We start from the raw sequence: 16,554 nt of genomic DNA, 5'->3' as shown, positions 1-16,554 counted from the left end.
CATGGCCGCTGAGACTGCGCGTCTGGAGCCTGTGCTCCGCAACGGGAGAGGCCACAACAGTGAGAGGCCCGTGTACCGAAAAAAAAAAAAAAAAAGTCAATCAACATAACTCACCACATGAACAAAAGTAAGGAGAAAAAAACACACCATTTCAATAAATGCATAAAAGGTATTTGGTAAAATTTAAAACCTGTTAATGATAAAAATTCTCATAAAACTAGGAATATAAGAGACATTTCTTAACCTAATAAGGAGTATTCGCAAACTAAAAACAGTTAGTCAACTAAATACTTAATGGTGAAATACTGAACATATTCTCCTGAAGACAAGGATGTCTATTATCTCCACTTCCATTCATTTCATTGGAGATCCTAGCCAGCACTAATTCAAGAAAGAGAAATAAAAGGTAAAGATTTTGGAAAATAAATAAATAAAATAGTTTTTATTCACAAAGACATAATTGTGTATATAAAAATCCAAAAGAACCTACAAAATATTCACATTAATAAGCAAATTTGGCAACTTTGCTGCAAAGTCGGTAAATAAAATGGTTTATACTAACAATAAACAATTAAAAGCAAGAAGTTTTTAAATCCCACTGACAAAGCACCAAAAACATCAGGTATCTAGGAATAAGTTTAACAACAACAATAAAAAAAAAGAGTGTAAGACCTTGACACTGAAAACTACAAGATATTGCTAAGAGAAATTAAAGAAGACCTAAACATATGGCTGGTCAATGGTCATGAACTGGAAAACTCAGTATTAAGATTTTCATTCTCTCCAAATTGGTTTTTAGATTCTATATAATCCCACTCAAAATCCCTTTTATTTTTTTTATTTTTATTTTTTGGTTTGGGTGGAAATTGACTCTAAGTTTTAATGTATGTACAAAGATCCTAGAATAGACGTAGCAGTCTTGAAGAAAAAGAACAAAGGCAGTAACTGATTAATATTTACTATTATGCTATGCCAATTAACACAGTGTAGTACTGATGTTAAGAATAGACAAATAGAGTTGTGGAACATTATAGGGTCCAAAAATAACCCTAAACATGCACAATCACTTGAAATATGACCAAGGCTCAGTGCCGTGGTGGAGGTATCAGCCTGATTGCAGGAGGATCAACAGAACAAGAGGAGGGGAAGTGGAGACACTCGTCATTTCCCTCTCATTCACACCACCGTTGTCTGGGTGCACTTCCAAAAATCAAAATCAATCATAAGATCACCTAATGAAAACCCTCAATGGTTTCTTTTTGCCCACATGACAAAATGTAAACTCCTTGGCAAGACCCTGGGATTCTGTATCACTGGATCTTGCCTCCTACTCTCAACTTTCTTCTGTCCCCCAATGCTGACTCTCTGCTTTGGATGTAATGAATGCCTTGCTAGTCCCCAAGAGCGCTTCCCTCTGCACACGACCTCTCCTCTTACAAGACTGCCCTCCTTACTCCTCACCAGACTAACCCCAGTCATCTCCTCCCAGGAATCCTTCCTAGATTCTCTCAATAGGCTAAATGCTCCTCAATAGTAAGACATAACACCCTGAGCTGACCCCTCTCACATCCTCTATTGGTGTTTATTATCAGTGGTCCCCACTAGACTGGGAGAAAATTGAAAAGTTGTATCCCGATGCCCTACCACCTAAGTCAATAAGTTTTCTTTAAAGAAGGAACACCCTAAACAAGATTCCAAGAAAAGTTGGTGGAGAATTAAGAGTAGAACTTGGGTTGGCCAAAAAGGAGCCTGGGAGAAAACAGACAATGTGAGAGCAGAGGGGAATCAGGCACATCAGCTGAGTCTATTTTGCTCCAAAGTGCAATGCTTTTGGAGCATCATTAAGGTTTTACATTTTTTGTTAAACTCTGGAATCACAGTCTCATAGTAAATCACTGCTTCCAGGAAGCCACCCAGGATCAACTTCCTCCCATTAAAAATGCCCCCCAGCCACTTCCCTGGTCCCCACACATGCACCTAGGGTGATCTTGATTCAGGTGACTGTGTAGGGTACAGTGCCTACAGCCTGCTCTTCTGTTTGAAGCCTCTGCTTGAACAAGAGGCATGGAACCTCCACAATCCTTGACACAATCGTTGAGCTCACAGCTCCTGTAAGCTCAAGTCAGGAAGAAGACTGATTTTTTAAAATTAAACTAAGAGGAAATTTTCTATGCCGGCTTGCCCTCACAGGTGAGAGGGGAGAGATGACAATATTGCCAGCATGGGGACAATAGTGACATTGATAACATCACTGAAGTCAGACCTCGGCCACCGGGCACTGCTGACAAGTCCCGATCATCAGAAGAGAAACACACCCAAGAACAACACTTCCTCCCACGAATGAGACACTTAGATGAAAATTACAGGGTGTCTGGTTTTGTCCTCTTTTTGCCAAAATAAATGTATGGTAGAAATACTCAGCACAAACAGAAAAGATAGAAATGCCAAGGAAAACAGTATGAAATGTGAGGATACTATAATACAGTTTTCTTTTTCTGTCTGTCGTATTACTAGACATAATAACTTGAGTTAAACGTTTTCGGTTTTTACCCAGGAGATACCACAGGCTGCTGAGATGGGCTGGTCGGCATGCCAGTGTCTCAGCTCCTCCCCACTTTCCATGTCCAAGGGATCACGGAAGGAGGAAATCCCAGGACCAGACCTGTGCTGATCAAGCTTAAATAACCAATGCTATCAGCAATGGGGTTTTTTACTTTCTATTATGAACAAACTATGGTACATACATACAATGGAATATTATTCAAAAATAAAAAGAAATATGCTATCTGATAGCCCCCAAAATATACAGAAGAACCTTAAGTACTTATTTCTAAGTGAAAGCAGCCAATCTGAAAAGGCTACATACTGTATGAGTCCAACATTATGACATTCTGGAAAAGGCAAAATGATGGAGACAGTAAATAGATAAATAGATCTATAGTAAATAGTAATAGATCAGTATTTAGTAAATACTGTAGTAAATAAAACAGTAAATAGATCAGTATTTGCCAAGAGTTAGCGGGGAGGGAGGGATGAATAGGTGGAGCACAGAGGATCTTCAGGGCGGTGAAACTACTCTGTGTGATACACAATGGTAGACACATGTCATTATCCATGTGTCAAAAACCAATAGAATGTATACTGCAAAGAGTGACCCCTAATGGAAACTATAGACTTTAGCTGATAATAATGCATCAATATTGGCCATAATAAGCATACCGCCCTCGTGCAAGATGTTGATAATAGGGAAATTGCGGGTGGCAAAGGTGGTCTTTCTACTCTATTCTCTATAAACCTAAAACTGCTCTGAAAAATAGTCTATTAATAAAAATAACTGCTATGACAAGACACAGGGACTGCCTGTATTGCTGGAAGTCCAGGAAAGAAAAGTCCTGGTCATCTCATGACTTTCAGCTGGACAGCAGAGGCGTCACCTGTGTGAGAACTCAAACAGTATCCATCTACCTAAATAGAAACCACAGGTAAGGCCTGAAAACTACAAATCAATAAGATGAGCAAGGTACATGGGTCCAATTTGCTTTCAGCATCAGTGATGAGGAAATCATAGGTAATAGTGATCTTAGAAGAACCCAAAGGGGTGCCCATCTGCCAAGGAGAGAGAAGCAGGGCGGGCAACCAGCCTGTGGAGTCACTTCCGACCCCATGCTCACTGTCCGGCCCTACACACACGCACCAGCGACCTCAGCTTAGGGTCACCCAGGCTGACCACCCAAACCTCTCACCCCTCAGCTGCGGAGGTCGGTGGCGGCAGGGAGGCGCTGTGCGGAAGGGGCCAGGCCAGGGAAGGATTCAGAGAGAGGGACTTGAGGAATGAAACACACAGCTTGGCTCACTCTGTCTCCAAATTTCTGTTGAGGCAGCATGATTGGCAGGGTAAAGCACAGATCTAGCAGTCAGGAGACCAGAGTCCAGTTTCAACTCCCTGGACAACCTGGTCCTTTCCCCTCATCTGCAAAGCAGGGGTAATACCTGCCCTAGAGCCACTGAAGGTTACAGCTGAAATGGACCATCCTACAGGTGAGGTAAGCAAAGTCCAAGGAGATGAAATGACTTCCGTAAGTTTGCACAGCTGGGTGGCGGTCACACCTAGCTGACAAACAGCCTTCCTCCCAGTTCAGTGCAGTTTTTTTTACCACCACAGATCTAAAACAGAGATAATCTGTGCAACAAAGAATATGTATGGGGACAGATGGTTACTAGACTTAGCACGGTGAACGTTCTGTAATGTTTGCAAATGTCAAGTCACTATGGAATATACCTGAAACTAACATGATATTGTACATCAACCACATTTCAATAATAAAAAAGATAATCTGTGTGAAAATATTTTGGAAAGTTAGATGCACTAGATAAAGGGAAGCTGCTGATCTTTCCATCAGCACATCTAGTCCTGTTCTGCTCTGTCTGATCATCTTCTGTGTGCTCTTGGCAAGTGTCAGCTGTGACCACCACTAGCCAGTGGTGTTGCTGTCTGAGGTTACACAGGCAGGGAAAGAAGGAAGCTCTTGGCCCCAAGTCACCAGAATTGTGACCTGGGAGGTGGCACAGTTGGCTCCATTCTCCTCCTTGCACTTCCATATTCCAGTGGCCATAAACAGTAAGGTCTCCTTAGGAGAGGGAATATGTTTTGTGACTAATAATTCCATACTTAATGCATGAAGCATACCAGGCCAATAATCCGCTAAGTGCTTGAAAGAGACTCATTTGACTTTTGCTTTGGCATACCCCTTCCTAGCTTTCGTTCACTCCATTTTCAGACCTTTTGTCCTCTTACCAGCTTAACTAATATGCAAACATTTTCACGAACTGCCTCCAAAACAGATGATTACCAACAGACTGGAGAATGACGAAAATGTAGGCCATCTACATAAGTGAACCAAGCTGGCCAAAAGGGATCATCTGTGTGGCTTAAATGATGGAGATGGGCTACATCCACAAGGCTGAGTTCACAATTGTTGGCTTTCGCAATCTAACCTAATTTCTTGACCCAAGGCTTGGGAGGGTCCAATCCTTTCACTCTAAGAGCCTCCACCCCAACACCCATGCCCACACCCTAAACCCCCCCACACACAGATGGCAAAGCCCCCGCTGCTCATTCCCCTCTTCCCTGGTGGTCTCCACTGAGACACAATTCCATTGGCGTAATTAGGAAGACACCAGAGAGAGTGCAGCTCCATGTAATTTTTATGAGAAATGAATCAATAACTTCCTATTTCTCCCCACACTCTCTTAGAGGAAGGGCCTAGAGCCGAGGGAGCTGCAATATTAGATGAGCAACCTCACAGCAGAGTGTGGATAAGAAGACAGCATACGGTGAATGTAGACAACAGACAGGTGCCCTTCACAGGCTCCCCAACCTCCTCTTAGCCCCACCAGCCCTTCATGCCCACTGATTTAACGGTGCCTTTTAACAAAAAGGCCTGTACCTGGAAAATGGTGCTGGGTCTGTCCCTTGGTGAGTATCTTAACCTGCCCATCTCATCACCAACCCAGCTACCTTGGGGGAAATGCAGCTGCCCACCTCCCCATACCTAATACCCAACCTCCCAATCATGACAAACAAGCTAATAGGTGAGCCACACACATCAGGAGTTTCTTGGTCAGTTTTGACTCAACGGTATCCTTCAGTGTTTTGTCCCTATTTTATCAAATCTGTCACTATTAGAACAGAGAAGAGTCAGAAGGTGACTCATTACTGTGACCGTATGATTTGCTACACCATCTTGAGTGAGTCATATCCCCTGGGTTATTTGTGAGTTAAGAGGGTTAAACCACATGGTACTTCAACTGGGCTCTGATCTCCAATAGGTCTACTCATCATAACATGCTAAGTGTCCCCATCCTACCCCACTTTCCTCCAACTCCCACAAAAGGTAGGAGGTCAGGGGGCTGGGCCTCTCATTTTTATAGTCAGTCTGGAGGTGAGACTAACACAAAAGAGATTTTAGAACTCACCAGATTTTGCAGCTGGCAGGGAACTCAAAATCCGCCACCCAAATGCCACGCCTTCAGGCAGGTAAGGTAGTATCGTCCCTAAGATGTAGCTAGGAAAACTGTAACCCAGAAAGGCTAAATGACATGCACAAGGTTCCCAGCTGTCTTAAGAGGTGAGAACAAGAGGACCAGAAGCCAAATCTTCAGTTTCCTCGTGTTTCCCCAACTCCACCACAGTTGTCATGGAAAGGCATTATTTCAGGTGTGAGCCAAAGCTTTAAAAGGAGCTACTAAATATAAAAACAAGACTTTACAGAAGCAAATCATAGCTAGAATCCCTTAATATTCATATTATTATTTATCATCAAGAAATGGTAGTAGGAGCTTTGATGCTAAACCCTTTGCCAACTAGAAAGCTACAGAGAAATTATGATTTTCCTACCTACAATCTATTTCATGAATCTGGAAATCAGAAACCACGTCAGGGTATTCACAGTTAATGGCAAAGGAATTCCAGCCCAACATACACAGAGTCTGGGAAGAAGCTCTCTGCTCCGCTAACCTACAAGGTAATCTTGACACATTCACATATGTGTTTACAGCTCTGCCAGTGTTTAATAAGAAACTGTGGAAGCCGAAGAACTGTTCTATTTATCTGCAAAATTTTAATGCCATTGCTATAAATAGCAAACGGTTTATTTTAAAAACTCAATCAGTTTTCTTAAAGTTAAATTTCATTTCCCATATGTGTACAAGAAGCTCTTTTAGGTTGAAATCATCAGTTGAATTATCTAAGCCAAAATTATCATATTTTCCTCACTAACTAACATAAAAATTTCTAGAAATGTGCTCACAGTGAAAAATATCATTCCCAACATGTACTAAAATTCACATTTAAGAATCCCAACATTCACTTTAGGGACGATTTTTCTCTTGTAAATGATCAGTCTCGACTCATTTAATCTCCCTAAAAAATCCACACAAGCCACTCAGAGAATTATTCCTTGGGATTTTAAAGTCTATTAAAACACACCACACAGATGAAAGCAGGGGTTGTTCTGAGTCTGGAGCATCTGAACATCAGCTCCTCTTCACTGGAGAGAAAAGTAGTAGGCAGTTGGGTCCTCACAGAGGAAGGGGCTGGAGTCCTTGCCCACTGCTGGTACTGATGTGAAGGCAGAGAGGCATCATTATGCCACCAGCAAGACATCTAGTCACTGGCAGGTCTTGTTATCCTGGCAGGAAGCTGGCTGTTCCCTCCAACTATCTCAAGGCTGAGTCCCACTAGCCATTTAGCCCTGAGAGTGTATCTTGCCTCAACTCAGCTTCCCGATGGCTTCCTGATGACCCACCCAGTAAGTAGTCCAGCTGGACGGAGACCTCTGGGACCCTCTGTAATCTGAGGCAATGAGGGCCGCTGCTATCTGAGGCTGAAGACTTACCAGGTGTACTGCCATCTAAAGTGTCAGCTGAAGAGTAGGAAAAGGGAAGAACAATTTCCATAGAACACTTAAACTAGATTAAGAACCTGACATTTTCCTTTGCCATGACGTTACATCCTTGCTTTTTCAAAGGAGAAAATCACTTTAACCAGCCCAGCGGCCCCTTCCTGCTGCAACATGTCCTAGGCACCCATTCAGTGACTGTTTAAGCATGTCTTGATTCCAGCACATTTACAGGGCATTTATCTTCTTTTAATTCCTTCCATGGCCTGTAGGACTAACAACCCACAGCAGGGTAATCCAGTAGCAGTACTCCTCTTAGCCACAAGAGCCAGGCTTAACCACAGACTGACTACCTCAGCAAATTTAGGCAATGGAGAGCATGGACAATTGAATGCCATTGGTCACCTCCAAAACTCATTTCAGCAAAGAAACAACTCATTCTTTCCCAACATTTACCAAAAAAAAAAAAAAAGAAAGAAAGAAAGAAAAAGAAGAAAAACACAAGCAAACTTGGAGTAGCATCCCTGTTGCCAAGAGTTAATTAGCTTTCAAACAGTCAAAGGTCAGCAGCAGATAATAGAAAAGTCCCCATAATGAGAGTAATCAGTAGGTAGGCATTCAGCAATTGTATATCAAGTGAAAGATTCATCAGTGCAGTGGCAATGCATGCCTGCTTCTGCAGCCCCACCACCCAAGCCAGTGGCTTGCACTCCACAGGGAATAAGAAGGAAGCCTCTGGTCTCCTCCACATCCATCCACTGACATGCAGGGCCTCCAAACCTCCAAAGGACAAAAACACCAGGCAAGGATATCGATCAAGCATCATGCTCCCTATGTTCCAGACATCAGTCATGCTAGTTCCCACCCATTTAATTACTCTTCTGTTGACCACCCACCAATTAATTTAAAGACATGACAACAAGGTCTGAGATTTGAGGGATGTACCTGACTCTCTCTCCCCTCCAGGAGTGGTGGAATCTGATCAGCAAAACCAATCTTCCCTGGATCACCCATAAAGGCACTAACCTCGTCCACGTTCTCAAAAGCGTTGATGACATCGTATGGCAAACAGGACAGAAGGTCAATCACAAACCACGTCTTCAGATAGTTCATGCGGATGAGCTTGGGGTCGGAAATCACCTCCCCAGCTGGTCCAACAAAAGTGGTATGAAAATTCAGCACAATGTCCACCAAAAAGATAACATCCACGATGCTATCCACAACCAGCCAGGCCACGTTGTTCTGCCTGGTTTTAAAGGAGACATTATAAGGGACCAGGATGGCTGTATAGAAGGTTAAGATCAAGATGATCCAATCCCATGTGGTCTTGAAGACACAATAATGTAAGATGATGTGAGGGGGAGTCTTTGGTGCCTCTTGCTTGTATTGGGGAAGGATGTCTGAGCCCAGCTGCAGAACCTGTACAGAAAAAAATGGCCAAGAGAGAACTAAGTTAGGATGTCACTGTCAGCATCAAACCAGTCAGTATCTGTCAGAGCCGAATACTCATAACGCTCCAGACGGATCATTAGATGCAAGAACAGGTACCAAAGGACTATAGCAGAATGGAATTGAACATTGTAATATAATCAATCATATGAAACAATAAAACACTGTTATGCAGCTTACTGTGAGCCAATCATTGTACTAAGTACTCCACATACAAGTATTATCTCACTTAATTCTAAACACAACCTTGTTTTATTAGCCAATTATTATTCTGTGTGACAAGTGAGAAACTGAGGCGCAAGAGAATTAAGCAACTTGGTTCCTGAAGTCAAGATGGTGGTGGGGGAGAATGCAGACTTCACATCTCCCCACAACTAGGGCACCTGCCAGACGCTGGTGGGGGACCTCAATGCCCAAGGAGATAGGAGTAACCCCCAAGCGACCTGGTAGGACGTGGAAGGGAGCGAGGCGGGAGGACAAGTGGAGGCTGGGCAGGACAGGTGCCCCTGAGGGGTGGCTGGGAGAGGGGAGGGATTCCCACACCTGGAGGGACCTTCAGGGGCTCAGAGGATGGGGGACGGGGTGCACCTAGCATTTCACCTGTCCAATCAGGCCCGGGAAACCTGCTGGGGCCTGGGCCAGGTCCTCTGCCCTCTGAGGCCCCCTCCAGGCCACGTCCATCCCAGGGGCGCAGCAGGGGGGTTAGGGAGGAAGAAGAGGAGAGGTGGGCAGGAGGGGCACTCCAGGACCAGGGAATCAGGGGAAGCACCACGGGTGTTTCCCCCACTGACTCGGCCCAGGAAGCCTGTTGGGTTTCCGGGTCTAGTCCCCTGCCTTCCAGGGCCTCCTCTGGCCTTGTGAGTCCTAGGGGCATAGGAGGGAGGGAGGGAAGGGAAGAAGAAGAGAGGCCAACGGGGAGGGGCCCTTCAGGATCAGAGGATGGGGGGGAACGTGCCTAGCCTGCTGGGGTCCTGGATCTCGTCCTCTGCCATTCAAGGCTAGAGGCACTCCTGGGCCCCTCCTGCTGCACTGTGCCTAAGTCCCAGCCCCCAGCCCCCCGACCACCCGTCAGGGCTTTTTCCAGCCCTGTGGGTCCTAAGCATAGGCCCCTTCCCACCACCTAAACCCTGCCCCTGCCTGAGCCCCGCCCCCCACAGCCAGGGACTTTTCCAGCTTTTTTTTTCCCTCCTCTTTTTTATTATTATACTTCCATTTTACTTTCCAGCTGTTGTTTCACCTATATTTTTACTTTTTTATTCTTTCTAACATATCTGTTAGTTTTCTAATCTTATTTTATTTTTGACTCTTTGTTATTCTTCTGCTCCTGTTTTCTTTTTTTCCTTTTTTTGCTGCCCCGCACAGCTTGCAGGATCTTGGTTCACGAGCTGGAGGTCCGGCCTGAGCTCCTGTGGTGGGAAATCCGAATCCGAACCACTGGACTAACAGAGAACCTCAGATCCCAGGGAATATTCATAGGAGTGAGGTCTCCTGGAGGTCCTCATCCCAGCAGGTTCTCCTGGTCTCCAGGAGGTCCAGCTCTACCCAGCAGCCTACAAACTCTACTGCTGGAAGCCTCAGGCCAAACAACCAGTATGACAGGAATATAATCCCACCCATCAAAAAATAAATGAGATGACAAAAACTATGTCACAGATGAAGGAGCAAGGTAAAAACCTAAAAGACCAAATAAATGAAGAGGAAACAGGCAACATACCTGAAAAAGAATTCAGAGTAAAGATAGTAAAGATGATCCAGAATCTTAGAAATAGAATGGAGGCACAGATTGAGAAAATACAAGAAATGTTTAACAAAGATCTAGAAGAACTAAAGAACAAACAGAGATGAACAACACAATAACTAAAATGAAAAATACACTAGAAGGAATCAATAGCAGAATAACTGAGGCAAAAGAACAAGTAAGTGAGCTGGAAGACAGAATGGTGGAAATAACTGCCTAGGAGCAGAATAGAGAAAAAAGAATGAAAAGAATTGAAGACAAACTCAGAGACCTCTGGGACAACATTAAACGTGCCAACATTCAAATGATAGGGGTCCCAGAAGAGGAAGAGGAAAATAAAGGGTCTGAGAAAACATTAAAAGAGACTATAGTGAAAAACTTCCCTAACATGGGAAAGGAAACAGTCACCCAACTCCAGGAAGTGCAGAGAGTCCCATACAGGATAAACCCTAGGAGAAACACAACAAGGCACATATTAATCAAAATAACAAAAATTAAATTCAAAGAAAAAATATTAAAAGCAACAAGGGAAAAGCAAAAAATAACATATAAAGGAATCCCCATAAGGTTATCCGCTGACTTTTCAGCAGAAACTGCAGGCCAGAAGGGAGTTGCAGGATATATTTAAAGTGACAAAAGAGAAAAAGCTACAACCAATATTACTCTACCCAGCAAGGGTCTCATTCAGATTCGATGGAGAAATCAAAATCTTTATAGGCAAAGCAAAAGCTAAGAGAATTCAGCACCACCAAACCAGCTTTACAAAAAATGCTAAAGGAACTTAATCTAGGCGAGAAACACAAGAGAAGAAAATACCCACAAAAACAAACCCAAAACAATTAAGAAAACGGTAATAGGAACATACATATCCATAATAACCTTGAACGTAAATGGATTAAATGCCCCAACAAAAAGACATAGACTGGCTGAACAGATAAAAAACAAGACCCATATATATGCTGTCTACAAGCAACCCACTTCAGACCTAGAGACACATACAGACTGAAAGTGAAGGGATGGAAAAAGATATTCCATGCAAATGGAAATCAAAAGAAAGCTGGAGTAGCAATACTCATATCAGATAAAATAGACTTTGAAATAAAGACTGTTACAAGAGATAAGGAAGGACACTACATAATGATTGAGGGATCAATCCAAGAAGAAGACATAACAATTATAAATATTTTTGCACCCAACATAGGAGCACCTCAATACATAAGGCAAATGCTAACAACCATAAAAGGGGAAATCAACAGTAACACAATAATAGTAGAGGACTTTAACACCCCACTTACACCAATGGACAAATCATCCAAACAGAAAATAAATAAGGATGGGCTTCCCTGGTGGCACAGTGGTTGAGAGTCCGCCTGCCGATGCAGGGGACATGGGTTCGTGCCCCGGTCTGGGAAGATCCCACATGCCGCAGAGCAGCTAGGCCCATGAGCCATGGCCACTGAGCCTGTGCATCCAGAGCCTGTGCTCTGCAACAGGAGAGGCCACAACTGTGAGAGGCTCACGTACCACAAAAAAAAAAAAAAAAGAAAGAAAGAAAAGAAATAAGGAAATAGAAGATTTAAATGACACAACAGACCAGATGGATTTAATTGACATTTATAGGACATTCTACCCAAAAGTGGCAGAATACACTTTCTTCTCAAGTGCACATGGAACACTCTCCATAATAGACACATCTTGGGTCACAAATCAAGCTTTGGTAAATTTTTAAAAATTGAAATCATATCAAGCAGCTTTTCCAACTACAGTGCTATGAGATTGGAAATCAATTACAGGAAAAATAAACTGTAAAAAAAGCAAATACGTGGCAGCTAAACAGTGTGCTACTAAATAACTAAGAGATCACTGAAGAAATCAAAGAAGAAGTAAAAAAAATACACAGAAATAAATGACAACGAAAACACAATGACCCCAAACCTATGGACATAGCAAAAGCAGTTCTAAGAGGGAAGTTTATAGTAATGAAATCTCACCTCAAAAAACAAGAAAAACCTCAAATAAACAGTCTAACCTTACAACTAAAGCAACTAGAGAAAGAACAAAGAAAACCCAAAGTCAGTAGAAGGAAAAAACCCATAAAGATCAGAGCAGAAATAAATGAAATAGAAATGAAGAAAACAATAGCAAAGACCAATAAAACTAAAAGTTGGTTCTTTGAGAAGATAAACAAAATTGATAAACCTTTAGCCAGACTCATCAAGAAAAAAAGGGAGAGGACACAAATCAATAAAATTAGAAATGAAAAAGGGGAAATCACAACTGACACCACAGAAATACAAAGGATTATAAGAGACTACTACAAACAATTATATGCAAATAAAATGGACAACCACAAAGAACTGGATAAATTCTTGGAAAGGTACAATTTTCCAAGACAGAACCAGGAAGAATTAGAAAATATAAACAGACCTATCACAAGTAATGAAATTGAAACTGTAATTAAAATCTTCCAACAAACAATAGTCCAGGACCAGACAGCTTCACAGGCGAATTCTATCAAACATTTGGAGAAGAGCTAACACCCATCCTTCTCAAACTCTACCAAAACAACAGAAGAAGGAAGAACACTCCCAAATTCGTCCTACAAGGCCACCATCACTCTGACACCAAAACCAGACACAGATATCACAAAAAAAGAAAATTACAGACCAATATCACCGATGAATATAGATGCAAAATCCTCAACAAAATACTAGCAAGTAGAATCCAACAACATATTAAAAGGATCATACACCATGATCAAGTGGGATTTAACCTAGGGAGGCAAGGATTCTTCAAAATACACAAATCAATCAATGTGATGCACCATATTAACAAATTAAGGAATAAAAAACATATGATCATCTCAATAGATGCAGAAAAAGCTTTTGACAAAATTCAACACCCATTTATGATAAAAACTCTCCAGAAAGTGGACATAGAGGGATCCTACCTCAACATAATAAATGTCATATATGACAAACCCACAGCAAACATTATTCCCAATGGTGAAAGTCTGAAAGCATTTCCACTAAGATCAGGAACAAGACAAGAATGTCCACTCTTACCACTCTTATTCAACATAGTTCTGGAAGTCCTAGCCATAGCAATCAGAGAAGAAAAAGAAATAAAAGGAATACAAATTGGAAAAGAAGTAAAACTGTCACTGCAGATAACATGATACTATACATAGAGAAGCCTAAAAATGCCACCAGAAAACTACTAGAACTAAGCAATGAATTTGGTAATTTGCAGGATACAAAATTAATGCACAGAAATCTCTGACATTCCTATACACTAACAACAAAAAATAAGAAAGAGAAATTAAGGAAACAATCCCATTTACCACTGCAATGAAAAGAATAAAATACCTAGGAATAAACCTACCTAAGGAGGCAAAAGACTTGTACTCAGAAAACTATAAAACACTGATGAAAGAAATCAAAGATGAAATAAACAGATGAAGAAATATACCATGTTCTTGGATTGGAAAAATCAATATTGTGAAAATGACTATACTACCCAAAGCAATCTACAGATTCAATGCAATCCCTATCAAACTACCAATGGCATTCTTCACAGAATTAGAACAAAAAATTGTACAATTTGTATGGAAACACAAAAGACCCCGAATAGACAAAGCAATCTTGAGAAAGAAAAATGGAGCTGGAGGAATCAGGTGCCCCATCTTCAAACTATACTACAAAGCTACAGTAATCAAGACAGTATGGTAATGGCACAAAAACAGAAATACACGTCAATGGAAGAGGACAGAAAGCCCAGAGATAAACCCACACACGTATGGTCACCTAATTTATGACAAAGGAGGCAAGAATATACAATGGAGAAGAGACAGTCTCTTCAATAAGTGGTGCTGGGAAAACTGGACAGCTACATTTAAAAGAATGAAATTAGAACACTACCTAACACCATATAAAAAAATAAACTCAAAATGGATTAAAGACCTAAATGCAAGACCAGACACTATAAAACTCTTAGAGGAAAACATAGGCAAAACACTCTTTGACATAAATCACAGCAAGATCTTTTTTGACCCACTCCCAACAGTAATGAAAATAAAAACAAAAATAAACAAATGGGACCTAATGAGACTTAAAAGCTCTTGCACAGCAAAGGTAACCATAAACAAGATAAAAAGACAACCCTCATAATAAGAGAAAATATTTGCAAACGAAGAAACTAACAAAGGATTAATCTCCAAAATATACATACAGCTCATGCAACTCAACATCAAAAAAAGAAACAACCCAATCAAAAAATGGGTGGAAGACCTAAACAGACATTTCTCCAAAGAAGACATACAGATGGCCAACAAACACATGAAAAGATGCTCAACATCACTAATGATTAGAGAAACGCAAATCAAAGCTATGATGAGGTATCACCTCATATCAAAAAGTCTACAAACAATAAATGCTGGAGAGGGTGCAGCACTGTTGGTGGGAATGTAAATTGATACAGCCACTATAGAGAAAAGTATGAAGGTTCCTTAAAAAAACTAAAACTAGAACTACCATATGACCCAGCAATCCCACTACTGGGTGTACACCCTGAGAAACCATAATTCAAAAGGACACATGTACCCCAGTGTTCACTGCAGCACTATTTACGATAGCCAGGACACGGAAATGACCTAAATGTCCAACGATAGATGAATGGGTAAAGAAGATGTGGTACATATACACAAAGGAATATTACTCAGCCATAAAAAGGAATGAAATTGAGTCATCTGTAGAGATATGGATGGACCTACAGTCTGTCATACAGAGTGAAGTAAGCCAGAAAGAGAAAAACAAATATCGTATATTAACGCATATATGTGGAATCTCGAAAAATGGTACATATACAGATGAACCTATTTGTAGGGCAGGAATACAGATGTAGATGTACAGAACCAACATGTGGACAGGGTGTGGGGAAGGGGAGGGTGGGACAAATTGGGAGATTAGGTTCGACATAAATACACTACCATGTGTAAAATAGATAGCTAGTGGGAACCTGCCGTAATAGCACAAGGAGCTCAGCTCGGTGCTCTGTGATGACCTAGATGGGTGGGATGGGGGTTGGTGGGAGGCAGGTCCAAGAGAGAGGGAATAGAGGATATACATATAGCTGATTCACTTCATTGTATAGCAAAAACTAACACAACATTAGAAAGCAATTTTACTCCAGTAAAATAAAATAAAATAAAATAAAGTAAAGTAAAATAAAAAAATAATTCACTCTACTAAAAAAAGAAAAGCAAGTTGACTCAACAAATATTGATTGCTCAGGGCCAGGAATTGTTCTAGATACTGGGCAAACAGCAATGAAGGAAACAGCATGATTCCTGCTCTCAGGAATCATGGAACTCAGCCTAGTAGACAAATCAAAATAATTTCAAATTGTAAGAAGAGCTAAATAAGATGTTGGGGGAGGGGCACACAGTGTTTTGACAGAATGTGACTTGAGAAGTAAGAGGAGAGTGTTTGAACTAAAACCTCAATGAAAGCAAGACACCAGCCATTCAAACTTTGATGAAAAAATTATTCAAGGTAGAGAGGATAACTGGTGTAATGACCCCAAGGTAGGACAAGTTTGATATTTTCAGGAAGAGAAAAAAGTCAGGTGTGACTAAAGCCATGAAGGGGGAAAGGATGCTAGATGACCTCAGAGGGGAAGCAGAAACCAGACAACACAGGCCCTAGTGGGCCACAGGGAGGTGTCAGATTTTATTCTCAGTATAACTGGAGGGTCTTAAGTATGCGAATAATAATCTGATGCATGTTTTTGAAAGGTCACCCTGGCTGCTGTGTAGATAATGAATTGAGGCAAAGGATTAGTGGGAAGAACAGCATCAGGGAACTTATTATAAAAGCCTGGGAAGAACGGTGATGGAGAAAAGTAGTCCAATTTTGGATAGAGTTTTGAAGTAAAACCAACTGGACTTGCTATTGGCTAAAAAGTGAA

General features: G+C 41.5%; 1 protein-coding gene across 2 annotated transcripts in view; it reads right to left on the bottom strand.

Moving 5' to 3' along the window:
* Positions 1-16,554, bottom strand: part of KCNH1 (potassium voltage-gated channel subfamily H member 1) — a 421,221-nt gene that overhangs the window by 317,667 nt on the left and 87,000 nt on the right. Inside the window, exon 6 of one of the 2 annotated variants that reach the window (XM_007451327.1) lies at positions 8,346-8,819. In XM_007451327.1, the coding sequence (XP_007451389.1) occupies positions 8,346-8,819 (474 nt within the window). The remainder of the gene's footprint in view (positions 1-8,345; positions 8,820-16,554) is intronic. The other variant, XM_007451328.1, reaches the window with a different exon arrangement.

This window comes from Lipotes vexillifer, unplaced genomic scaffold (assembly GCF_000442215.2).
Source record: "Lipotes vexillifer unplaced genomic scaffold, Lipotes_vexillifer_v1.1 scaffold570, whole genome shotgun sequence".
In the NCBI taxonomy this organism is placed as follows: Eukaryota; Metazoa; Chordata; class Mammalia; order Artiodactyla; family Lipotidae; genus Lipotes; species Lipotes vexillifer.
The sequence above is the reverse complement of the archived record's forward strand: the minus strand, read 5'-3'. Positions and strand labels throughout refer to the sequence as shown.